Source organism: Simochromis diagramma, unplaced genomic scaffold (genome assembly GCF_900408965.1).
Source record: "Simochromis diagramma unplaced genomic scaffold, fSimDia1.1 OVJJ01000131.1, whole genome shotgun sequence".
Taxonomy (NCBI): domain Eukaryota; kingdom Metazoa; phylum Chordata; class Actinopteri; order Cichliformes; family Cichlidae; genus Simochromis; species Simochromis diagramma.
The window spans coordinates 4,064,093-4,090,895 of record NW_024387200.1 but is presented as its reverse complement, the minus strand read 5'-3'; the positions used below and the strand labels follow the sequence as shown (position 1 = coordinate 4,090,895).

Genomic DNA, 26,803 nt, shown 5'->3' with positions numbered 1-26,803 from the left:
ATTCTGGGAAGAAGTCGCTTGGAAATGTTGCTCTCACTGAAAATGCTGCCTTGAGATGAAGGGATCATCTGGGATTGGTGTCAAGGTGATTAGTGGATGTGTTCCCCAAAGTCTTTGATTCCCTCTGTGCTGTTACAGATTTTTCTCTTAAGATGTGCTTCACATGGCTCTCTAGATTAGACTCTGCTGCTACTCATACAGTACTTTGTTCTGATTTTGTGACACCAGCAAAAAGAGAGAATAGGTCAAAAATCCAGAAATATCAACTTCTTTGGAGTCAAATAGTGATTGTTTTTGTTTTGTTTTTTTAATAAAAAGATCACATTCTTTATTTTACTGCTGTTTTCGTTTTTTCCTCGTCCTGGTGTAAGTTGACGTCCATTGGCTGCTGATTCAAACTGCTAAAAGCTATAAATAGACTTTGTGGAAAAGGTCACACCGATCTCTTTACAAAGGAACCTTGCATGTAACTTTCCACGGTAAATATGAATCGCTCTTTACATGTCTAATTGCTTTTTACTTGCTAATTCAAAAGCAACAGATAATACAACATATATGGAAATTGATATTTTATTTTGAAATCCGGATGACGACGTTTGAGCTGTGACTTGTACTCGCTAATGATGGTAGGCGCCGGACTTACGTGTTTAAAGCGGACGTTAAAGGTTGTGAGCTGTCGAGGTTTTGATAACTGCGAAGAAATCTTTAAAGTTGAATGGCACACATCCCAACTGTAACCTCTTTCTGTCCTCTCAGTCACCACAAACGTCCAAATGAGAGTGCACTTTAATTCCGAGGAGAGCTGGATTTCACAGCGCAGATGCGACTTCACCACAGTACATAAGCCGGTATGTTAGCAGCAGATATTCCGAGAAGACCCGGGGAAGGACGTTAGCTTGGCAGGTGATTTTCCACTTTTTTCTGTTTATGTCAATACCTTTAACGTGAAGGAGACGCAGTGAGTGTACCAGCCTTGTAGACAATAAGACAAATGATGCTGATCGAACATTATTTTAAATGTTTAGTCCGCTCATTGGGAGCTAAGCTTGTGAAACCGGGCTGCAAATGTTAGAAATGTTAATGTTAGAAATAAATATTTAAAAAAAACCAACAACAACAATAGGGATGATACAATTTTAACATTTAAATACCTCTAAAAAGACTCTTTAACAAGCGTGAGGCATATAAACTTATAATTTGAAATGTAAGATAAGCATATTCCCAAAACAAAAACATGAGCATGTTCCTGTCTGTGTACGTTTTATAGAATAATTATTAGCAGTTATTGCAGTTATTATAGCCACAGCTTTTACAAGAACACTGTAATGTATATTTAATAAAATTAATATGAACAATATTCTCACTCTCGGATTTTCCTCCTCAGATAAAGATGATGCAATTAAATGTAACAAAAGTTTTAATATGCAAGACTTAAATACCCTCCTCCACATACCATTAATATTTAATATAAAATGAGCTCAAATTTCAACAGCACAAAGTGCTATCAGTTTGAAAAATATCAGTTTAAATAAATAACATATCAAACTCAGAAAAACCTCTGCTTTGAAGATGGACTTTTTTTGTTTTCTGTGAAGCATAATCGGCATCGAGTCACCCTTTTTTACCCACATCTCCGCATCAGCATACAGGGAAGGAGGTTCATTTATGTCAGCAGCAGACTCTCCAGTTTGAAGGTTGTCCTGTTTGTTTGCTTTAACAAGCAGATTCCTCATCTGAATACGCCACTGTGCCAAAAACATTTGATTTGCCAATATTATCGTCATAATCCAACTTAATACATAGTAGCCTACAGCGAGAAGAGACAAGAGCTTTCAGAGAGGGTTGCGCCACCCCATACACTCCCTTTAGACACGCCCCTGTGTAGTCACTCATACAGTTGTATAGTTGTTTTTCACTTCTGAGAAGTTTCTGATCACCGCCGTAACTGGAGATTTTTTCATCCGCAGGACAAAAGCCTGCAGAAAATTTTTAAAAGATGAAGTCCAGAAAAGTTGAACCCCCTGACGGCGGGTATGGCTGGGTGGTGGTCATGTCAGCCTTCTTCACCATGGGCCTTACTGCTGCTGTTCTCAAAAACTTTGGACACTTCTTCATTGAAATCCAGAATCACTTCGGAGTACAGGCCAGCACCACCTCTTGGGTGACCTCCACAACAATTGCTATGCTTCATCTAGGAGGTAAATAAGTGGTTTTCAATCTGTTGTTTTTAAACCAAAGGCGTTTTCGTAGAGCCATTGTTATTCTCTCTGCAGCTCCAGCAGCCAGTGCGATGACCTTACAGTTTTCTCAGAGAGTAGTCATCATGCTTGGAGGCTTGCTGGCTACCTTAGGAATGGTGCTGGCTTCACTGGACCTCAGTTTGCCCTGGCTCTACCTCACCATGGGCATCCTGCAAGGTAGCACACCCGGGACATACTCTAAATCCTACAAAGCAAATTGAGCCATTTTGAGGGTTTGAATGAAAAAACTAACCTTGTAAACTGATTTTTAGGGCAGAAAAGAAAAGTATCACTGCTACTAAAAGTTCAGTATTTTGTGATTTTTGAGGATAATCGTCACGTTCCATTTCATGTTAAGAAACATGTTTTTCCACCAGCAGCACTACTACCACAATTGCAATGGACTCTTTTAATGTTTGCATTTTGAAACAGACAAAACAGCATGAAATGGTATGCAAAGACTTACAGTGACACACACATGTCCTTAGAAGTGACGCGCTACAATTAAAACGAATCTGGGACATGTAAGTAATGCTAATACTGGCAGACCTGAGTCTTATAAAAAAAAATAGTGGGTGGTTAATAATTTTCATCATCTCTATTTCCAGGAACAGGTCTTTCCTTCTCCTGGATCTCTGCCAACAGCATGGTGAGCCACTACTTTGTACGATGGCGTCCCATTGCCTTTGCCATCGCCAGTTCAGGTGAATGCGTCTTTGCTGTTATGTTCAGTCCGTTCTTCAAGTGGCTCATTGACACCTACAGCTGGCGGGGTGCTTTGCTCATCATTGGAGGCCTTCAGCTGAACCTGTGTGTGTGTGGTGCACTCATGAGACCCCTGAAGAAGACCACGGGACCTGCACAGGACACCAAAGACAGTCTAGAGGGAGATGCAACCACACTCCTAGCAAAGAGAAGGACCTTCTTCCAGTGCTTCCTCATGAGAAAACCTGAATTTTTTCTGTACATCCTGTTTGCAATATTTTCAGCTGCAGGGTTTTTCATCCCACCTCTTTTTCTGGTCCCCTTTGCTAGCAGCCTGGGTATGGATAAGTACTGGCCTGCTATGATTCTTTCTGTTCTGGCTTCAGCTGACCTGGCAGGGAGGCTGATTTGTGGGTGGATCGCCAACATGAGGCTGGTAAGAAACCTGCAACTGCTCACCATGGTGGCCACTCTCCTTGGCGTGGTGCTCCTGCTGCTGCCCATCAGCCAAAACTACTGGGCCATTCTGGTGTTCACCTCGCTCTACGGCTTCCTGTTTGGCTGTGTGGTGGCCATTCACGTCACAGCTATTGTGGACATTGTAACCCTGGAGTGTTTCGACAGTGGACTCGGACTCTTTATGCTTTTAAGGAGCATTGGAGGCTTCACTGGTCCACCTGCTGCAGGTAATGCGGATTATCAATTATGTTTTTTGTTATTTGTTATGGAACTACAAATGTCGCAAAACAATTTTCTGAATGAGGATCATTTAGTGCTTTTTTATTTCACGTTTTGACTTTGATGAATTTTACTGCAGTTTATTAAAACCATCTTTGAGATCATGTGCACCAGGCCAGTGAAACTGCCCTTTCCATCAGGGTACAGACATTTAACTCATTTAATCCCTGAGATAGCTTAATATAAAAAAAGAAATGCAATCTCAACAGTATCTCTTAGTTTCTCTTATCAATAAAGACATGCTGCTGTGGTAAATAAATGAAAAATGGCTCTTTGGGCTTAAATTCTGAGACGTATATGTGTAAATAAAAAACTTAGTTACTTTGGTCAAGTATAACTGCCATAAAGGGGAGGTCTTTATCTATTGGAAAGATGTAAACTGAATGAAAATAGAGTTAAAAGTCCAAAATTTATGTCTTAATTCTCATTTTACAAAGCCATCCAGTGGATCAGATTGGAGTCTTCACCAGTCTGATTCAGATTCTGGAAAAGACTGACTTTGATGTTAATACTTTTTGCTAAAGATAGAAATGCGCTCAAGTTTAAATATAGTAGAAAAGTGCTATATAAGAACTAGTTCATATGAAGATAAAGCCTGACACACAATTTTATTTCAGCTTAGTTCAATGAAATTAAATTTTATTTGTATAGTTATTAAGATAAGATAAGATAAGATGACCTTTATTAATCCCACAGGTGGGAAATTTGTTTCGTTACAGCAAAAGTGCAAAGTTATGTAGCAGAAATGATATAAATTCAGGGTGCAGGTTTTGCTGACATAAAAGCGGCACTAGCTCCTTTACTTTTGAAGTAAACCTAAACATTTTGACAATTATGATGTGTGTCGGAGCTGCTGCTGTGCATAGCTGTGATCTCATGGCTCCAGGTGCACTCAGCAGTTTGTTAGCCACATCTAGCAGATGTGAACTGTTCAGTTAAACATTACAGAGCAGATACAAAAAAATTTACATTTTTTATGGTCATTAAATATTTAAATCTGACGTGACATGATCTTGTTGGCTTTTATGTCAAATAATAAGACTGCTTGTTAGAAGTCATCAAAGAACAAAACCTCTTTTACAGTAAATGTCTCAAACATTTCTCTGCATGAACGCATACCCGTGTTCATTTATTCATCAGCACTGGTGGTGTGATGTTTCTTCTTGTCCTGGATTACTTGTGCAGGCTGGCTGGTGGATTACACAAACAACTACAGCGTCGCCTTCTACCTGTCGGGCGTCTGCCTGATTGTGTCCGCAGCGTTTGTCGTCCTGGTCGACCGCCTGGTTCATAAGAGGAGAGAAGCAGCAGAGCCTCAAGTTTATTGTGCCATCGACCAGCAGGAGGATTGGGAAACGGCAAAAGCCGAGTCAGACACTGTTACATAAAGGGAGAACCCAGCAGAGTTGTGGGGTGCATGCTGTTTTTTAGGGGCACATACTGATATCAGCGGATATTTTTTCATGTATTTTTATAAATAATCTATATTCACAGATAGTGATGTAGGAAGGCAAGTGCATCACCTGGAAATTTCATTTCACTGGAATAACCAAGCATGGAATCCTCTATTATAGGATCCTAACAGATAAGTGTGGCATACTTGAACACAAACACAAAGAAACTTAGCTTTTTTTAATTATTTATTCAAAATAGAAAATTAGTACTTATGTGTAGAGAAAGCACCATCAGAAGCAGCACTCTTCTTCTTCCCGTCTGTTGTATCAGCTTTTCTTCTGTGCAGAATAGTTTCAGTTTCAGGATGTTTTAGTGTTGGGGTTTTGTGTGTTCTGCCTGTTTTGGGATATTCGTTGGTGTTCATGTTCAGAAATCTGCTTGCAGTTAAACTGATGGCCTTGCGTCAGACTACTTGATATGATGGGGTTTTCAGCTCAGTCAGCAGAGTCAGTGTGACAACAAAGGATCCGCCAAAAACAACACTTTCACTTAATTTTCACTTGTTTGCTTCTCAGTGAGTCGAAGCTCGTTTCCACCACTGACATAAAGCATTTATTGACAGGTAGATTTCACGTTAGATATCGCAAAATTCTGACAGACTAACTCAAACTTCTGTGTAAGGCAAACTTTTGAGATAATAATCCCAAACTTTGGGGTGATTTTTCAGTGTTGCTTCTCCTGAGAAGCAGTCTTACAATCCTGCTGTCCACAGCTAAACATGTGTTGCATGTTCACTGGCAGACTAGTTTAACTCTATTTTACTAACACACCTTTTTTGCAGTCTAACAGTTGAAAGAGTTAACTGCAGATACTGTGATCGATTGCAGATAATTTGGCTTACAGTGGAATGACTTCTTAATGTACTTCATTCTTTGACCTGAAAGCCTTTGTCAGTTATTTAGATGTCACACCCCAAACAGCTTCTGGTTGTTGGCACCTCATCTGAAGCTGCTTATTTAAATTTTATGCACTTGAAGAAGTGAGATAAATGTAGAGAAGTCTCTGCATTTTCCATATGATTGATCTGCTATTATAAAAATGAGTACAAAATAACTGCTTTGCCATTTGTAGAGCAAATGAGTGGTTACTCTACAGGCAAAAAAATCCAGCTATTTCCAGGGTAAAGTGCCTATGTCTGAACACTTCATGCAGGGTAGTCTTTGTGGGCTTGAATGCCAGGAAAGCAGTTTGATTTGTTAAATGTTTCGTTTTCTGCCAGCAGATAGGTGATTTGACCTAGTTAAACAGGTTTTGTATGCCCTGTGTGAGATGACCTGGTGAATTTATTCCCGTGCTTTTCAGGTCTCATTAGGCTTTATTCTTCTATGTTCAATCAGAGAAATGAACCAGCTTATTACTCGAATCTCTTAACAGATTTTAAGACACACCAGGGAACAGATATCACAAAAAGGAGCTGTATTGTTTCAGCTTGAACTTTTGTGCAGTCACACATTCTGTAATCAGAATTGTATAACCCATCGGTAATGGGCTGCAAACTTGTGACACTATAATTATCCAAAGTTAGCCCGGAGGACCACGTCATCTGAGTAAAAATAAATACTTTGGTCTTTAAAAATAAAACAAGTGGAATTACCAAACTGAAACACTGCAGCTGTACGTCTGTAGCAGATGTGAGGCAGGTCTTCATCCGCAGAAGTGACTGAAAGTAGTTCCAGCAGAGTTTAAATAACAAGGCTGATGATGTCCTGGGGAACTCATTCCCAAAATTCATCTGTTTCTTGGAGGGGGGGTGGCTGCTGAAGCAAATCTCATATGGTACCAAATTAGCCTTTATAATTCCAATAACTACCTCAAGCAGTATATTATTTAGTTAACATTACACAAGCAGGAGTAAACTGTATATATGCTGGATGGGTTAATACCGTAGACTTTAGATTCTTACTTATAGCGATAAGAATGAATAGTTTTTATGGGGGGAGTGCTACACTAGAGTCCCCATCTTTATCAGGTGACCCAGGAAAGCGGTGTGGCTCAGTGAAATGCTTTTAAGAGGAAAAATAATTACATCAGAGTCATAATTGTTGGTTTTTGGACCTTTAATGCAGTTGAAAATGTTATAATCGTGGTGATCGTGGCTCAAGAGTTGGGAGTTCGCCTTGTAATCGGAAGGTTGCCGGTTCCAGCCCCGACTTGGACAGTCTCGGTCTTTGTGTCCTTGGGCAAGACACTTCACCCGTTGCCTACTGGTGGTGGTCAGAGGACCGGTGGCGCCAGTGTCCGGCAGCCTCGCCTCTGTCAGTGTAAACATGCATTGTGGTTTAAAATCAACAAGCCTCATTTCTGTCAAATCAGAAACATATTTTATGGTGCAGTTTTTATGGTATATGTAGTGAACTGTAAATGTTCAGACTTGAAAAGATGACACACAGCTACTGCAGCTAATTAGCCGTCACAGTTCAGGTTACTTTTTTTAAGCACACACCTTTATATATCTCGTGGGTACTTCTGGCTGCTCTTCTATTTTCCCAGAGGATTTGCCAAAGTAGATGATCCACATGTTTGATTTGGCACCGACTTTTATATCCGATGCCCTTTCCAACACAACCATCCCATTTATCCAGGCTTGAGATCGTCGCTAGAAGTACACAAGTTTGTGACACCCTGAGGCTGAGTTTGTGTTTCTTCTTGGTCTTAAACTGTTTATCTCATATGTGTGAGGTAAATGGGGCATTTATGGGACATTTTAAATTGCTACGGGAACTGTTAAGAAATAAATCTGTGTCCTCTTTTGTTATCTAGAGTCTTGGTCAGGCCGGCCTTTCTAAAGCTAAAGACTTATCATGGAGAACCACTGAAACACTCAGGGGGACATTTGCAGTGTGTGTGCGGGAATCTGTGGTATGTGCTGTGCGAATTACTCACATTATGTTATGTAATTAGCTTCTCAAACCAGTTTCAGCTGGTTTTCAGCTAGTTTTCAGTTTTCAGCTGGTTTCATATGGCAAAACATGTTCTGCTGAAACAGTCACTTCATAAAAGAAAATAAGTTTGAGGTTAGGCAGTTTAAACGTGTTTAAACGTGTCAGTATTTGCTAAGAAACTGATTTTTATCATTTCAGGGACCATTAAAAAAACATGTTACAGTCCAGTTTGGGGTCATTCATCTGTTTGATGGAGATTTTGTCACAATTGATATACTAAATAATTTACCGATGATCAAACTGGGGGGTTTTTTGTTTATATAATTTAAATGGTAAATAAGTCAAGGTTAAGTTAAGAATGTTTGTTTATCTGGTTATCATGAAAGCAAATGGAAAGTTGTAAAAGGAAATGAACAGTGACCGAGCGCAGAAATACTCCTGAAAGCCCTTTCATGAAGATGGCGGGGGGGTGTGGATCGAGGAAGTACAGCACAGTAGAGCACTTAAGGGTTCCACATTGTGATGGATTTTGCCGTAATCTGGGGAAGACAACAGGTGTCTATATTTACCTACTGGCCTGCACAAAGCCCCGGCTTGAATCCCTCTGAAAATCTGGGAAATTAAGTGAAATCTGGAGAGAGATTTGCCAGAGAAGGAACAGCTGGGATTGCTCAGAAGACGTGTGTGAAACATGTTGAGAACTGCAGGCGGTGTCTAGTAAAACTGACATGACTCATTGTTAGCATCAGGAGGCTAATAATTGCGACCGTGGTAGTTTTTGTGAAATTGCTTTTGTTTGTGTGTGGAAAGTAAAATAGAAACTAAGACTTTGATGTTTGGAAAAGCTCTAAAATTCATCTGTTTGACAGCACTTGTGAAATACTTTAAAACAATAAGTCTTTACTCTTTTGTCATGAATTGAATTTTAGCGGCGAGAAAAAATAAAAAATAAAAAAATAAAAATATTTTACACTATTAATAAGACCGTGTGCTCTTTCTGAAGATTTTTGGTGATCCAGGCTGATGGGTGGGTTAACGATGGGAAATATCAGCTTCTTTCGTTCGTGGAAACTAACATGTTGAGATTAAGTACACAAAAACCAATTATGCATAGTTTTTTGGCAAAATGTCTTATTGAGTAGTTTACTAAGCGTATCTTGTTAATCTTCATACAAAACATGTACACACTTTGGAGAGAATGCTTTTAATACATTCATTTTTCCTACAGACAAATACTTTAGATTAGAAAAACTGATTTTAAATGAGGACTACCTACTTGGTCACTACATTAAAAACATTTTCAAATAAAAGAGACATATTCACAAAAAAGTAACACCTTAAAATAACCATCACTTGTGACCTGATATTGTGTAATGTTTAATTAACTTACCATCAAACAACATAATGGCTGTTATTTACAAGATTCTTTTATTTATCACAAATTAATCATAAAATACTGCTGTTTAATCAAACCCGCTGGTGTGCGTTTGGTGCTTAAACTGAACCAAACTGCCAGCAAAGCAAAAACCGGGATGTTGGAGATGCTGAAAACAAAACCAAATTGCCAGTGAAGCAGGAAAATGTACGACCTCCATATTTACAGTCTACAGCGTTTACTCCATCGACATCTCACTTGCCTACTTACTCTGTAAAACAACTAGTATAAACATTTCAGACTTTACAATTGCCATCCAGATGACTGTTTACATACATGTAAAGTTCACAGCTTAACAGAATCAAATAAAGTTTAATTATCAATTAATCATTCAATTGATGGTTATTATAAAGTGTTACAAAAAAGGCTTAAGAATTACTCCTATACTGACAGTTTTAAAAAAAAAAAAGAAAAAAAGTTGAAATGAAAGCAGCTATTTTACACAGAACAGAGGCACCAAGAGCAATTACAGATGTCACATTATCTGCACTTGGCTTAAAGTACAGCATTTCAGAGGTGGGCTATGGAGCGGCCTCTGTGTTGAATGGTGCGCTTATTTTCGCAAGCTTGGAATAGCAATAAGTCACACCTTTGGTCAATTTGAGTAGTTCAAGTCAGGGCAAAAGCCTACAACCCCACAAAAAGGGTGCAGTCAGAGAGAGGCCAGTCCCATCATCCACCTCGCACTCTTTTCCACCCGTTACATCAGCGGCAGCTCAGATCTGCTTCACTGTTAAAAATCAGATACTCGAGGGTCTCCCTGGAGATTTCAGAGCCCTAGTGCAGGTTTTGAGGAAATTTACCACTATATAGAACTTCTATAAAAATCACAGATGTTTAAAATTGGAGGTTTTGTGCGCTGGCTGGACAATGGGACTGAGCCACAGAGAGTATCTAGGAGGAGGCTCTCTTCTCCTCATATGGAGACTCATACACCTCCATGGGTGGGCAGGTGCACATGAGGTTCTGGTCGCCATAGATGTCATCGATCCTGGAGATGCTCGGCCAGAATTTGGTCTCAGGTTTTATGAAGGGCTGTGAAGAAGGGAGAAAAGAGGGGTCAAAAAATTCAAACAATACATTTATACAAAGCTCATTTCAAGTAGCCAGCTTTGCATTAAATGTAAAATGTGAACAGTCAACAAACCCCATTACCAATGTTGACTAAATCAGGGCATCTATAACTTAATTAAAACCAAAACTCTATTGCCAAGTAATCTGAAAAAGTTGTTGGCTACAGGACATGAGACAAATTACACTTCTTATTTTTCACCACTAGAGGGCGATAAATACAAGTTCTTTAAACAGTACAGCTGCTTTCACCGAGTTTGACTTTCCCAAAAGTAACAGGGATTTCATATTATGCATTTTTTCCTGCAACAAAGGAAACATAATTGAAGGTTTGTTTTTTGTTTTTTTAAATTTAATAAAGGAGAAAAATTTACAATATGCATTGCATATTAAGTCAGTTGTAGTCATTTTGCTAATTTTAAGAATGCAGGAATCAAAATCAAAGACAAAGAATTAAAACTTGATCTTTGGCTCTGCAAAAACTAAAGTTGGAGTGTGGGGCATTGAATAAGTCTAATGGGATAAAGGTACTCACCAAGGGGAAGGCAGCACACTCCCTGGAGTAGGGTCTGTCCCAGCTGGATGTTGAGATGCACGCCAAAGAGTGAGGGGCCATCTGCGCGCAGGCACAAAGACATACACTTGCATGACGACTTCAGATATCACAGCTTTATATTAACCACTGTATGGTATGTTTTCAGCACAGAAACCTTAAGTGGGTTGATGCGCGAGTCCATCCTTCCCTCCTCGATTTCTGCGATCTCCTGTCTGATGGCTAGCAGGGCGTCGCAGAAACGGTCCATCTCAGCCTTGTCTTCCGATTCTGTAGGCTCAATCATAAGAGTACCTGCCACTGGCCAAGACATAGTGGGTGCATGGAAACCTAGACACAAATAGTAGAGAAGAAAATATATAATACTACTACAATAATAAACAATAGGTATCAATATGCATCAGATAAAAATTATGAAAGGGAAATTTATATATTGATCAGCCTACCATAATCCTGCAGCCTCTTGGCCACGTCAACAGCCTCAATATTAGCTGTCTTCTTGAATGGCCTCACGTCCAGAATGAACTCATGGGCTACAAAACCTGTGCACAAAAAGAAGGAGGGGAAAAAAAAAAAAAGATAAAGTTAGTTAATGCGGTTTTATTTATTTTAAAATGAGAGTACATCACTACACGTCCACAGAGACGGCACCATACCTTTCCTGCCTCTGTAAAGGATTTTATAGTGACCTTCCAGCCTCTTGGCCATGTAGTTGGCATTAAGGATGGCCACTTCTGTAGCGTGCCGCAGTCCCCTGGATCCCATCATCTAAACACCAAAACAGAATTAAAGCATCTGGGCTTCAAAAAGCCCAATGTTCAAAAGAACATTTTAATACAGCTTTAATATAACATTTTTCTTTATTAGCAGTATTAGCACTCTGTCCAACAACTGCCCCTCTTTTTGCTTTTCTTTTTATATAATGTGCATATTTCCTCCACCTGCTGGTAAACTGGGTGGGGTTTGGGTGGTGGGCTGCTGCCTCAAAATGTATCAGCTATGTAGAGTAGCTGTTAAAGTTAATGACTTTCTTTCCCTGGATGTTTATCACAAATTAACACTTTTGTTCATGTTGTCTTAAGTTGAAGTCAGAGCCAGGTGACCAACTACTCATGTGACAAAAACAGAGCCCAGAAAGTTTTCAATGACTTGTGACTGTACTTTTTAAAAAAAAAAAAAAAAAAAAAAAAAGGAAAGAAAAATCACACACTGTTAAGTAACAGTTTCAAACATGCCAACAGATTAGTGGAAACGAGCTTACCAATGTGTTTCAATGTGGTCTCAACTCAATATATCTGTGCTGACCTTAATGTAAGCCCAGGAGATTGGCAGGATGGCACTGGAGCCCCAGGGAGCTGCGCTGATGGTGCCCAGTGAGCTGCTGATGTTCACTGACTGCATGGAAACCACCGGGTGGCTCGGTAAGAAGGGGGCAAGGTGCGCCTTCCTGATAAGAAATGGATGAATATACTGTCGGGTCAGAGAATCATCACAAAATAAGAACACAAAAAAAACAAAAAAAAAAAAAAAAAAAAACACTTTTTATAACCAAATTCACATCAAACTAGTCATCATTTCTCCCTTTATATCCACTGACTTACACTCCAATTGGCCCCATGCCGGGCCCTCCTCCACCGTGAGGGATGCAGAAGGTTTTGTGCAGGTTTAGGTGAGAAACATCCGACCCGTAATCTCCAGGACGACACAAGCCCACCTTCAAGGCAGAGCAAGAACAAATTTTTTTATTTAAATTAAATATTCTACAGAAAAACTTGCAAAAACAAGAACAAAAAAAAAAAAAAAAAAAAAAAAAAAAAAAAAAACCTGATATAAGCTCAGTCTTTACCCTTTTACAAAAAAAAACAGATACAGTGGGATGCTAAAGTTTGGGCAACCTTGTTAATAGTCATTATTTTCCCGTATAAATCGTTGGTTGTTACAATATAAAAATAAAAAAATAAAAAAATAAAAAAAGTCAGTTAAATATATCATATAGGAGACACACAGTGATATTTGAGAAGTGAAATGAAGTTTATTGGATTTACAGAAAGTGTGCAATAATTGTTTAAACAAAATCAGGCAGGTGCATAAATTTGGGCACTGTTGTCATTTTATTGATTCCAAAACCTTTAGAACTAATTACTGGAACTCAAATTGGCTTGGTAAGCTCAGTGACCCCTGACCCACACACACACACACACACACACACACACACAGGTGAATCCAATAATGAGAAAGTATTTAAGGGGGTCAATTGTAAGTTTTCCTCCTCTTTTAATTTTCTCTGAAGAGTAGCAACATGGGGGTCTCAAAAACAACTCTCAAATGACCTGGAGACAAAGATTGTTCACCATCATGGTTTAGGGGAAGGATACAGAAAGCTGTCTCAGAGATTTAAGCTGTCTGTTTCCACAGTTAGGAACATATTGAGAAAATGGAAGACCACAGGCTCAGTTCAAGTTAAGGCTCGAAGTGGCAGACCAAGAAAAATCTCGGATACACAGAAGCGATGAATGGTGAGAACAGTTAGAGTCAACCCACAGACCAGCACCAAAGACCTACAACATCATCTTGCAGCAGATGGAGTCACTGTGCATCGTTCAACCATTCGGCGCACTTTACACAAAGAGATGCTGTATGCGAGAGTGATGCAGAGGAAGCCTTTTCTCCGCCCACAGCACAAACAGAGCCGCTTGAGGTTTGCTAAAGCACATTTGGACAAGCCAGCTTCATTGCGGAATAAGGTGCTGTGGACTGATGAAACTAAAATTGAGTTATTTGGGCATAACAAGGGGCGTTATGCATGGAGGGAAAAAAAAAAAAAAAAAAAAAAAAAAAAAAAAAAAAAAAAAAACACAGCATTCCAAGAAAAACACCTGCTACCTACAGTAAAATATGGTGGTGGTTCCATCATGCTGTGGGGCTGTGTGGCCAGTGCAGGGACTGGGAATCTTGTCAAAGTTGAGGGACACATGGATTCCACTCAGTATCAGCAGATTCTGGAGACCAATGTCCAGGAATCAGTGACAAAGCTGAAGCTGCGCCGGGGCTGGATCTTTCAACAAGACAACGACCCGAAAAGCTGCTCAAAATCCCCTAAGGCATTCATGCAGAGGAACAAGTACAGCGTTCTGGAACAGTCATCTCAGTCCCCAGACGTGAATATTATTGAAAATCTGTGGTGTGAGTTAAAGACAGCTGTCCATGCTCGGAAGCCATCAAATCTGAATGAACTAGAGATGTTTTGTAAAGAGGAGTGGTCCAAAATACCTTCAACCACAATCCAGACTCTCATTGGAACCTACAGGAAGCATTTAGAGGCTGTAATTTCTGCAAAAGGCGGATCTACTAAATATTTATTTCATTGTGCCCAAATTTATGCACCTGCATGATTTTGTTTAAACAATTATTGCACACTTTCTGTAAAACCAATAAACTTCAATTTACTTCTCAAATATCACTGTTTCTCCTATATGATATATTTAACTAACATTTTTTATCGTAACAACCAACGATTTATACAGGAAAATAAGGACTATTAACAAGGTTGCCCAAACTTTTGCATCCCACTGTACTTATTGCATTACCTGGGCATTCATGTTGGCGCCATCCAGGTACACTTGGCCACCGTTTTTGTGAATAAGGTCACAAACGTCTCCGACATGCTCTTCAAACACACCAAAGGTGGAGGGGTAGGTGATCATCATGGCTGCCAGGTTTGCCTTGTGTTTGTCCACCTGGAAAGATAAACATGTAAAAAAAAAAAATTATTTGAGATAGATATGATAGATCTAGATAGATATCATATCTATCTAGATCTATCTCTCTCTCTCTATCTATCTATATACAGGGTGCAAGATGCTAGCAGGCAAGGCATACATGGAACGCCACAACCAAGTGGCCGGCATAGTGTACAGGAACATCTGTGCTGAGTATAACCTGGAAGTCCCGAGGTCAAAATGGGAGATGCCCCCAAGGGTGGTGGAGAATGACAGAGCTAAGATCCTGTGGGACTTCCAGATACAGACGGACAAAATGGTGGTGGCTAACCAACCGGACATAGTGGTGGTAGACAAACAGAAGAAGACGGCCGTAGTGATCGATGTAGCGGTTCCGAATGACAGCAATATCAGGAAGAAGGAACACGAGAAGCTGGAGAAATACCAAGGGCTCAGAGAAGAGCTCGAGAGGATGTGGAGGGTGAAGGTAACGGTGGTCCCCATGGTAATCAGAGCACTAGGTGCGGTGACTCCCAAGCTAGGCGAGTGGCTCCAGCAGATCCCGGGAATAACATCGGAGATCTCTGTCCAGAAGAGCGCAGTCCTGGGAACAGCTAAGATACTGCGCAGGACCCTCAAGCTCCCAGGCCTCCCAGGCCTCTGGTAGAGGACCCGAGCTTGAAGGATAAACCGCCCGCAGGGGCGTGCTGGGTGTTTTTTTTTTTTTTTTTTATATCTATCTATCTATATATATATCTCATCATTTACATGAAGTCAAAGTTCCAGTCCTTCATGAACACATTTGGATTAAAGTGAGGATCGACTTAAGACGAGAGGCGCTAAAAGCACTTGTTACACAGAGCGAAGGATTGCATGAGTTTACAATAAATGAGGATTATTTTGAGCTGTGAGTCATGCAGAGCAAAAATACTCCAAAAAAAATAGATTCCCTTCAAATCCACCTATGAAACTGGACATGTCTGTCTTGGATAAACCTGTTAATATTTGCAGACAACACAAATCTTGTACAATAGCGTCCGTTTTCTCACCAGGGCCTTCAGGTGAGACAGATCGATGTTGCCATCCTTATCCACCTCCACCACTTGAACCTTCATTCCTGCCATCTGAGCGCTTGCTGGGTTGGTCCCGTGTGCAGACTTGGGGATTAGACAAACCTGAGGCAATGGGAAAAATAGTCAGCAAAGCAGAACAAGCAAAATGCAGCTTGAGTCATTGTCCTAACCATAATCCAAAGTCACACCAAAACTGCTGTGACTGCAGGTTATGCAACAAGAGAAACCGAGCCAATTAAAGCCATAGATATTTCAGATCCAAAGTGAAGCTCAATTAAATAAAAACAAAAATAGATATAATTAAATTAGTGAGACTGGTGGCTTAAGCTACTTTTACAATTTATACAAAAACTTAACTTTTAAGGTCTCAGTGGGAGGAAACTGCAGCTCTCTTTGATCTCTGGGACTAATGAGTAACCTGCCTGCAGGTCATTAACTGATTTTTATCCCTTATTAGGGTGACACGTCTGGCATTTTGCAACCCGGTTTCACAGGCAAACCAGGGCACATGGATCCATGTGTTAGCCAAAAAATAAAAAATAAAAAAAAAAAAGAGGACATGACTGACCTGAAAAACAGTGCTGTGACTCCAGGAACTCTCACTTGACAAAGTCTTAAAACCTCCAAATATGGAGTCTTAAAAAACAGCTAGCCTATGGGATCACAGCATTTTCAGCTCCTTGTTTGCACAAACAGATGCCAGTTTGGACCTTGACTAGTTCCAGGAATCAGGCTACTAAGATTTACTTATTAGGAAGCAATAAAATAAAATGACAGAAGAGAAAATACTTCAGTACGCTAGTCTTTAATTTTGGGTAGCATCTCATCATCCTTCAACAATCAATAAGAATGTCAGGATACTTTAGGAGCTACTGTTGAGAATGCTTTAACATCACAGATGTTTCAATTTACAACAATAACCCTGTCACTGATGGGGGGTTACCCTGTAGGGCATATGTGCTAATACTCTGTTAGCCTGTCAGTATCAGGAAGGATAATACTGATAGTAAATAGTCTTTACAAGTCAGCAAAGTCTTCTCAATGTCACCTGATTAGATACAACACCAACAGCTAAACATTGATAACTTAGTTGCCATATGAAGTTCTGCTCAGAAACCTTTGGCACTCCTGTTGCTTTGATGCATACCATCTGCTTATATATTGTTGCAGACCAAGCGCACCTCAAACGGCAATAGCTCTCCCAATGGCAGGAGCATAGTTACTAGGACACTGCAAAAACTGCTCAGGAAAAAGGAAAAACGTCAGAAGCAGCTGCTCTCAAAAATTCAAGCTCTGCATGCACAGACCAAGCCTGATCCATGGACATGTCACCCTGGACCCCACAGGACCCAAAGAATCTGCCATCCTAGTGCCAGTTGCAAAAGGATTCCTCTGAACTGATAGAAAAACACTTGCCAAGCATTGTGCACTCCGCCCGCCTTTACGTCACCCAAAAAAAGAAGAACTGCACAATGCCAGGGCAGCAACTTTAATGTTGTGGCTAAACAGTGTATATTTGTAAGCAGTTTAATTGAAAATGAAACTTAGAAACTCAAAGTTTGTGTACCTCCAGGTATTTTTTTTAAAGTTCAGTGGATCATCATTTTAACTCTAGAGAGTTTTCAGAAGATGAGGCTCTTCCTCAGAGTTACACAAGTTTAAATTAAAAAGGATTCCATTTTCTTGCAGAGACTAGAGACTCTAGCTTAAAATAATTTTGGGTTGGATAAAATAACATAATTAACCATGACTGCAATCCTGTTAGACTTTTGCTCTTTCCAGGACACTTACACTTCTTGAACTCTCCCCCTTTGAGTTCAGGTAGGCTTTTATGGCAGCCAGGCCTGCATATTCTCCCTGAGCACCACTGAAAAATAAGGCAGACACCATAGTCATGCATAGAACACACACAGCCTCATCAAAGTCCAAAGACCAGTCTGCAGACATTACCAAAAGAGGAGGGAAAGATGGGATGAAGCTAGGTGCATTCTTGGCCAATGTAGCATGCTCCACCATGAACACACTGATAAGCGGTGACAGAGAGCAGAGGTGGGTGTGTCGCTTATCAGCTGTAATATCCTGCAAGTTAACCCTGCAAGTGTGAAACCAGCTATGCACTGCTTTAATAATGTTGCTGTGGTTCCCCTTTAAAAGTTGACTGCGAAATTTCTTCCCTTTTAGATTTTCCACAAACTTTTGTGTTGCAAAGGCACCATCCCCATCCTACGTTCAGCACCACTCTCCAATTCAGTGAGCTCTCTGAAATAACGGTTCTTTCACAAATGTTTGTAAAGGAAAACTTTGCTTGCTTTGAGCATTTCCTTCCTTCTGCAGAGGTTCTTTGATCCAGAAGGAGGGTTCGGGATAATTTGATTGCACTGCACGGAACCATCAAAGTAATCATCCTAAAAAGGAACATGCTCCCGTCTTTACCAAATATCATGCCCACCCAACTGATACAGTCTGTGCACCAACAAGTACACAATTTTGTGCCCTCACCTGTTTGGCTGGAACGAGATCTTGTCATAGCCCGTCACCTCACAGAGGTCTTTCTCCAGCTGTCTGAAGAGTTTCTGGTAGCCCTCTGCCTGATCCAGGGGCACGAAAGGATGGATGTTGGCAAACTCCCTCCATGTGATGGGCTGTCAGAGGATACAGCAGTGAGACATAATTACTCAAAAGCATTTCATGTTACACCTGAAGAAAACTGAAAAACTAGTTCCTGTTTTTACTCACCATGAGCTCTGATGAGCTGTTTAGCTTCATGGTACAGGAGCCCTGAAAATAAAAACATTTTTTTCACTACTTTAATCACACTAGTATAGAGCATGCTATAAATTTCAACTATCTGTGAACCTGAACCTCTGCCTTGACTTATGGTAGCCTCACCAGGGGTATCATGCTGTGGACTAAGGAGAGGTCCTTATTCTCCAGACGCTTCATATATCTCACAATGTTGGTCTCAGAATGGTAACTGAAGGAAAAAACAAAAAGCAGAGACAAGAACACTTAACAGAGGGCTCGCATGGCAATAACACTATGTTTTGGATCTTGGACATGCAGCAGCCGACCAAGACTGCTCCAGAAACACCGCAAATACCCTAAAGCTCTCCAAATTTCCACATCCCAAACACATCAATCATACAAGCGGCACGTTGGGTTCAGTTCATACCACAACCCTCTTAAAAAAGGATAAATTACAAAAGTAAGGATCAAAATTCTCATGCATTACAGCTTTCATTGATGAGGCAGTAACAGTTCAACATGGGTATTGTCTTTGGAGTTGTTACACCCTTAGAATATGGTCAATCCAAAGTGGCCCCACCCCACTGCTAACAATAATCTAATAGCTCAATATTAGGGAGATGGTCCAAATGTTGTGGCTGATCTGTGCACACACTACCTAAGGTTAACTAAAAGTTTTACCCTCTTTATGTCAAGGATCATGTCAAAGAATAAACATAGGGCTCAGACACAGGAAGCCTGGATACAAGACTGCATTTATGGAACTACTGGTGTTGTAAGATATGACTGCAACACCATTAAAGTTCTTATTGTGCAGTTAATCAAAGGTTATTACAGCTAAAATGCTCCAAACACACAAATTTCTTCCTCTGTCTTGGGAACAATACAGTACAGTTCTTAAACTGGGAACAGACCTGTTGAAGACCTGGTGTGTAAGGTATTTGCTTGTCCTCTTGAAAGGACTTCCCATGATCCCCTTCACCCGCTCGCCCATCTTTTCAGCTATCAGCTCCTGAAAGGTTCAAATTAAAGCCAAGTCATTCTCTCACCAATCTCCATAACCATAAAACAATAACTGCTTAAATTAAAAACCAGTAACATATTAAGTAATGAATAACTTAGACAGCACAAACAAACAATGGAAGTAACCAACAACATACAGCAGAAGATTCACAGCCAAAGACCCAGAGCAAGTCATCCAAATCCCTCTCAGTCACCGTTTCATCGAGAGAGACGCCCAACTGTTCAAAGAGAAGACAAAAAGAGGATTTTTTTTTTTTTTTTTAAAGTGTTCCAGCGACTCAAGTCTTTCACCCTAAACAGTTAATAAAAAAAAAAATTTAAAAAAAAAAGTTTCTGCATATACATGAGGCAGCATTAATTTCCACTCCTTTTTTGCAGTGCACCAATGACAAAGCATTATCCAAAAACTGCAAGTCGCTCCACTTCTGCAGGCTTAGACCACCTTAATCAGTCCAGCGCTTTCCCCAAAACATTTTTTGATCCTCACCACTCCGTCGGCGTAGACTCGCAGGTTTATCTTCCTCTGCTCAGCTCTCTCCAGGATATCTTTGGCAGCCACGCTACAGCTGATCTTTAGTGTGTCAAAGAACATTTCGCTCTGCAGCCGGTGTCCCGCTCTCTTCAGACCTGAAAGAAAATGTACGAATTAACTGTGCACGGCATGTTTACGGGGAGAAGTTTGGATAAAGACAAAGAACAGAAATTTGGTGACATATTTGTCTCTATCCAGTCTTTAATCACTCATTACTGAGAATGTGCACAAAGTAAAATGAGAAATTCGCAGTTCACAAGGAGGAAGGCATTTTTTTTTTTTTAAATAAACAATTTCTCAATTTGAGTGAGGACTGAAGTTTTACTGCAATGTTGCATATATATTTATATACCTTCTGCAAGGATCAAAGCAGCACCATGTGTCCTCTTCGCAATGTGTTTTAGTCCCTGGGGGCCATGATACAGTGCATACATAGCAGCCATATTGGCCAGCAGAGCCTAGGAAAACAGTAATTTTTTGTAATTAATTTAGAGTAATGCATTTCACCAAAATGAAGGACGCATATAAACCTGGATCGTACCTGCGCAGTGCAAATGTTGCTGGTTGCCTTATCTCTGCGGATGTGCTGCTCTCTGGTCTGCAGTGCAAGACGATACACTTCTTTACCAGCTGCATCTCTGCAACAACAGCATAGCATTCAACCATCTTACTACTGTCATCAGTTTACTCAGAAATGAAGATTAGGAATCTTGAACCCTGAAGGTCGCTTCTCACTTGGTGACTCCAACCATTCTGCCAGGCATCATCCGGACCAGGTTTTCTCTAACCGCAAAAAAGGCAGCATGTGGACCGCCGTAGCAAAGAGGAACCCCAAACCGCTGGGAACTGCCCAGTGCGATATCAACACCAAATTCTCCAGGGGGACGTAGCACACACAGTGCCAATAGGTCTGTGGCACAGCAAGCCAGGGCCTGGACAGGAGATAAAAACCCAATCTCAGCAGTGGAAATGAACAAAGATGTTCCCATTTGTTATTAAGATCATTCTTAAGCCTAATTATATCCCCTGCTCCCACGGTTCTTTTGGGGAGCTTTTACATTTCTTTTTGTGGTTAAAGCTTTCTTACCCCGCCCTTGTGTGCTCGATCTACGAGCGCAGTGAAGTCTTCCACTCTGCCATCAGTGTCTGGATATTGAAACAGCACACCGCTCACATCTTGTCCACTGAAGTCCATCTCATGAGGCAGCTTTAGAATCGTTTTTACCCCAATATAGCTGCAACACAGCAGTCAAAACTTGAATGATCAAAATACAGACACAGGATGCAACCAAACTTGCGCCCAAATTTATAAAAAAAAAAAAAAAAAAAAAAAAAAAAAAAAAATTCAATACCCCCAATTTAAATTCCCCTTCAAGGTAGTATTTTTGTGCAGTTCTGGACCACTTCAAGTACCCCTGCAGCTACATTTCAATCTCCCCGTTCAGGTCTGAACACTTGGATGAGCAAACTTTGTCTTGTGTGTAAAAGTCACACAACATTGACGTAGACGATCATCGTTAGCGATGACGCAAGGCTCCATCAATTCAAAAACGGAACAGTGAAACAGCCAGTGTCTAAGACTAAATGCAATGCATCAGGTCAGGAAACACCACCAAGGCCACATCCTGACCTCAACTGGGATGTGTTCCAGGGTGCAACCGCTCACCGGCAGCATGAAATACCACTGTTGCACATCACCAAGCCTTCTTGCCAGGTTTGGCACCCTGCCACTTTGCCCTCTTCCCCAGAATAAAATTAACTTAACGGGCTGTCATTTTGTCAGCATGAAGACGATCCAGGACACACTGCAAAGGCAAGTAAATGTAGCAGGAGAGCTGACGTGGTCCAGGGTGCACAAAGACAGAACCCCGAGGAGGACATATGATGGCACAACAGAGAATACACCTCAGGGAATTTAAAAATAAATAAATAAAGTTGCCTAGGACAACACCTTTGCAATATTTTTTACTTTAATCTTGTAATTTTAATATTAAAGATATTTAGATTCTTTTTTATGATTTACTGTTACTGGAGACCTCATACATTGACTGTCTATGATGCATACTTAGCTCTGGTCTGCACTACAGCAATAGTCTGAGGATGGCAGCGTGGGTCAACGTAGAAGGTTCTTCTTTTGTTTTGTCTGTGAGAAGCAAATATCAATAACAGACCACTGTAAGGCAGGTTTAATACACACACTACATCTTGAATCTACAACAGGTGGCACAGACAACGATCCATTCTAGTGGCCAAAATATAATTTCACAAGACTACATTCAAGATCAACTGAGCACTTTTGTCTAAACAGGTCAGCATGTAAATACCTGTGACAGAGCTGCATGGCCTCAGCAGCAGCAGTTCCCTCATCAAGCAGAGAGGCGTTAGCCACAGGCATGCCTGTGATGTCACAGATCATGGTCTGGTAGTTGAGAAGAGACTCCAGGCGACCCTGAGCGACCTCAGGCTGGTAAGGGGTGTACTGAGTGACCCTGTGAACAAAACCCAAAACAATGATTCAACAGAGCGAGACTGGACAGAAGAACAATAGCACAAAGTCAATGGCATTTATGGACCCAAGACTGGTCAGGGGAGGCCATTGTATGTCTTCTCTGACCCTAAGAGTTTAGAGAAAATGTGGGTCAGAATAGCTGACTTGGAACTGTGTGAAAGAAAATTTTGTTCAGCAAAACATTGGAGCAATGCAGTTCTCACAAGACCCCAAGTGAAATCAAATCACAAGACTTCTTATTGAGGGCACGTTACTCTGCACCATGACAGTTAAGCTTCAAATTAGTATCCCAAATTTAGGAATAAATATCATTAATTGTCCACAGAAGAAACCAGCTCACACCACTTTTGTCACATTTCTTCCGATCCAAGGTAGCCTGACGGCACTCACCAGCCTGCATTCTCCAGGAGGTTGCGCTGGATGGGCGGCGGTACGGAGCAGTTGTAGTAACCCATGCCGATGTAGGACCTCCATACTTTGTTTTTTGATGCAATCTTTTGAAGGGACTCCAGAACTTCATTCTCACCTGCAAAATATTTAAAAGGCAGCCGTTTAAACTTATTCCAAACAACAGTCACTGAGTCATAAGTGAGAAATACAGGATGTTGGTAAGTGTTAAAACAGTTCTACTTAAATTACATCATGTGATACATCTGTCATGTCTGCTGCTAAACAACAACAACACCTGTCTGAAGGTCTGATGAACAGCATTGCAACCCTCACGTGAGCCACTGATTGTGTAACAAGATGAAGAAATCATTATAGTGATCAGTCAGGTGGTCTAAATAGTTAAAAAGAAATAGTGAAATCCAATGCTAATCTGTTTTCTACTGAGAGCCTCAACCATCTTTTTCATATCACTAATAACATAAAATTGTAATACTGAGAGAAATACATCTTATGTTCCCTAAAAATTGGCCCCAAAATCTAGTACATATTGTTACTTCCTCAATTTCATTAAGCTTCATTTCCCAGTCCTGTAAGGGAGCTCTGCCAGGACACAACCAGCCTCTGAGATTCCTCTGGCCTTTCTGGCTGCCTAGCAACTCCAAGGAATGGACAATACCACCCGTTTGAACCAAGAGTCCTGGCTACTCCCGTTTTGGTGAAAGGAGGACACCTCTAGTCGTGGTGGCGTGAGGGACCACAGCCAGTATACAAGTGAATATTTACAGCTTCTTTGAAAGATGGGGGGGGGAAAGGCAGAAGTATTTGGAAATTCAGGACAAACTATAAATAAAAGTACATTTGGAGATGACGCTCAGGGTGAGTTGATGAGACGTGCGAACCGGAGTTCGTTTCAGTTGGAGGACTGCTTTCCCATGGTCCCAGAGTTCTACAGGGCAGCAAAAAAAAAAAAAAAAGCTGATTCACAACCATCCAGGAGGTCTATTGTTGAAGAGAGAATCCTTTGCTGGCTTTGCAAACTGAAGCCCTTCAAAGCTGAACAAGCAGAAAACCAGCACGGCTTCCAGTTTGTTCCTTCAGCATGGCTTGTTGCATTATGAAAACTGACAGTGTCAGGAGGGGCTGACATACAGGCAGGTCAGAGTCACTCTGGCTAATAGACACAATAGAGTACCTGAGCATAAGAAACATCTTATAAAGATCCTTTTATTACTATAAATGTTAAATTTAGAAAAACTGTCATGACTTCATGACTTAGCTCTTTCGACTCTGCATAAAGAGCTCAGTCATCATTCATTGCAAGTGTAAAGGTTTTAGACATGCCTCATTTCAATAGCCTGGCATTAAGTTGGGTGCAATTCAATTTCACCATTTATTGACCCCAATTAAGACTTTGAGCCAATACACATTGGTCTGTTTTGATTGCCGGATTGCATGCCCCCCCCCATCAATAATCATTTTTATGCTTATCCAAGTTCATAAGCATACAGTCACAGTAAAAGCAAAGTACTCTCTTTCGGTTTTACATATCAGGACATTACAATGTCTTAAAGAAATTAGGACATGTTTTTGCAGCCACATGACCCGAGCACCTTGCAGTCAGATTCGACCTTCACTCCTCTGTATACCTAAGTATTCTGGAGTCAAATGTGAGGCCATCTGTCCAACAGCTAAAGCTTGACTGAAACTGGGTCATACAACAGGACAATGATCCCAAGCACAGCAGAAAATCTACAACAGAATCTCTACAGGAAAAAAGAAAGGGATAGGGGGGAATCAAGGTGTTGCAATGGCTTAGTCAAAGTCCAGACCTCAACCTGACTGATATGCTGAATGGAAGTACCTTCAGAGAGCTGTGCATAAATGAAACCTCAACAACCTGAAGCAATGCCGTAAAGAAGAGTGGGCCCAAATTCCTCCACAATGAGGTGAGAGATTGAAACGATTACTAAAAAGTTATCGCTGCTAAAGGTAGTTAAATTACACTTTGTCACTAACTGCTTCTGCATTTTAGTTTTTGCTAAACATCTAAAGACATTGTGTGACATGTCATGTTCATCAGGGGTTGTATCTGTCTAATTTGATGACCTGAGGTCTGTACTGTGAAGCAGGATTTCATGTCATCCAGGTAACTTCAGCATTGACTCTGGATTTTCTGTATTAAGAAGGTCATTCTTAGCAGGGTGAGCCATATCTGTGAAACCATGGTAACTTATGCTGCTTTTTTATATATGTAATGTTTTTAATCTCCTGTCTCTCCAGCCCTATTTTTGCACATTTGATAGTGACAGGCCCACTTCACAAAACAAACTGAGCAAAAATGCAGCTCCACATGAAAATACACGTTAATTCACACAGAAAGCCATCAGCTTAGAGCTGAAAAAGCCGCAGCTTAAAAAGCGTTAAAAAGATTGACTGCTGTATAGGATTAAACACAGCAGTCTGTGTCTGCTGCTGAAATGTAGGCTATCCGTGTTGTATAGGAGAAAGAAAAAAAACCCATCCATGCATCATCATGAAACCACCTTATTAGGATCCCCGGCTGTGATGTAACGTAACGTGAACGCTGTAACCAGATTGAACTGGACTTGGGACCGGAGCTCAAGGCTAAACTTTACACTCCAGTTGCCATCCTATGAGCATCGGCTTCCCAACAGGAGATTGGTGCCGCTCGCCGAGTTTCGCAAAAACAACTCCAAATATGTTCAAAGGAAGACTTAACAGGGGAGAGCGCTCCGCGCCACACAATAGAAGGGCAACCTACATTTCAGCCTCTCACTTGGCTTCATTGAGCGCCCGTTGGGTGTGGGAAAAGCTCGACATGTTTTTTAAAAAAAAAATAAATTAAAATTTTGAAATAAAGCGGCACAATATGAGGTTAACACTCATTCCCCCTCCACACACACACACACATTTATTTGAATTACATTTACAATTTGAAATTGAGATTGGTGGCGCATCGAGGGAGATTTAGGCAGCAGCTTGCAGCGCTATAATGACAGGAAGAGATTCAGCTACTGTTTCACTAACACATACGTGCACATCAGGCCAAACTTACAGACTGGATCATCCATCTTCAAGCTCCTCTGCAGACGGATAGAAGATGGTACTGTGTTTTCAATCAACTGGTCGACTGACTGTGGGAAAATGGGGAAGTTTAATGAACAAAGGCGCGTAAACCGCTACCCAGTGACATAAACACGCCACTCAGTGCAGGTGTTTTTGTGCTGAAACTTGTCTTAATGAAAATGAAAGGAGTGGTTTTTTTGCGCCCATTTCATAGAGGGAGGGAAACAGCGACGTAAATCTTACCTCGAGTCCCAGAACATCCAGCATGTCTCTCTTCTCCTTCTCACCTGGACCGATGTGGCGCTCAGCAAAATCATCATGTCTGGGTAAAATCCTTTCTATCTGCCTGGAGGAGACGGCTGCAGAGGTCCTCAGAGCCCGGGCTGATGTTGTTAGGGATGCGCAGCTGTTTCGGATCTTGCACTGAAGTTTCCAAACCACGCGGCTCTTATCGCTCAAATGCCTGCGCGGTGCGCCGGGATTCACCGACTTGGCCAAAAAGACCCCCCAGGACTTGGCGCAGCTCTGCATCTCTAAATCACACTGCGAGACAAGCGTGCAGAAACTGGTGAAGCCTTTCCCTCCCTTAACTCAGTAGACTTTCCACCCACTGAGACCGGCGCAGAAGATACAGCCAACTCCTTCA

At 41.0% G+C, this 26,803-nt stretch overlaps 2 protein-coding genes across 6 annotated transcripts; one reads left to right on the top strand and one right to left on the bottom strand.

The window, feature by feature from the left end:
• The first annotated feature begins 62 nt into the window (after positions 1 to 62).
• zgc:114041 (uncharacterized protein LOC574425 homolog) lies at positions 63 to 9,851 on the top strand. Of its 5 annotated transcripts, none has more exons than XM_040050274.1 (6): positions 63 to 479; positions 757 to 903; positions 1,968 to 2,198; positions 2,274 to 2,417; positions 2,849 to 3,631; positions 4,869 to 9,851. In XM_040050274.1, exons 3-6 carry the CDS (start codon positions 1,997 to 1,999, stop codon positions 5,069 to 5,071), a joined length of 1,332 nt encoding a protein of 443 aa, XP_039906208.1. In that variant the 5' UTR covers positions 63 to 479; positions 757 to 903; positions 1,968 to 1,996; the 3' UTR covers positions 5,072 to 9,851. The 5 variants fall into 5 exon arrangements, with proteins under 5 accessions (XP_039906208.1, XP_039906212.1, XP_039906210.1 ...); XM_040050276.1 differs by lacking the exon at positions 63 to 479 and adding an exon at positions 490 to 626; XM_040050275.1 differs by lacking the exon at positions 63 to 479 and adding an exon at positions 490 to 665.
• On the bottom strand, positions 9,382 to 26,803 carry gldc (glycine dehydrogenase (decarboxylating)). The gene is made up of 25 exons (XM_040050272.1): positions 26,401 to 26,803; positions 26,147 to 26,225; positions 23,071 to 23,206; positions 22,496 to 22,660; positions 22,237 to 22,314; positions 21,259 to 21,406; positions 20,907 to 21,103; positions 20,713 to 20,809; positions 20,524 to 20,629; positions 20,127 to 20,266; positions 19,777 to 19,857; positions 19,531 to 19,628; positions 18,761 to 18,845; positions 18,608 to 18,649; positions 18,371 to 18,513; positions 17,663 to 17,738; positions 15,848 to 15,973; positions 14,667 to 14,816; positions 12,681 to 12,793; positions 12,385 to 12,526; positions 11,736 to 11,847; positions 11,526 to 11,621; positions 11,237 to 11,409; positions 11,062 to 11,142; positions 9,382 to 10,490 (listed from the first exon to the last, which is right to left on the bottom strand). The coding sequence occupies exons 1-25, from the start codon at positions 26,686 to 26,688 to the stop codon at positions 10,350 to 10,352; spliced, it is 3,093 nt and encodes a 1,030-aa protein (XP_039906206.1). The 5' UTR covers positions 26,689 to 26,803; the 3' UTR covers positions 9,382 to 10,349.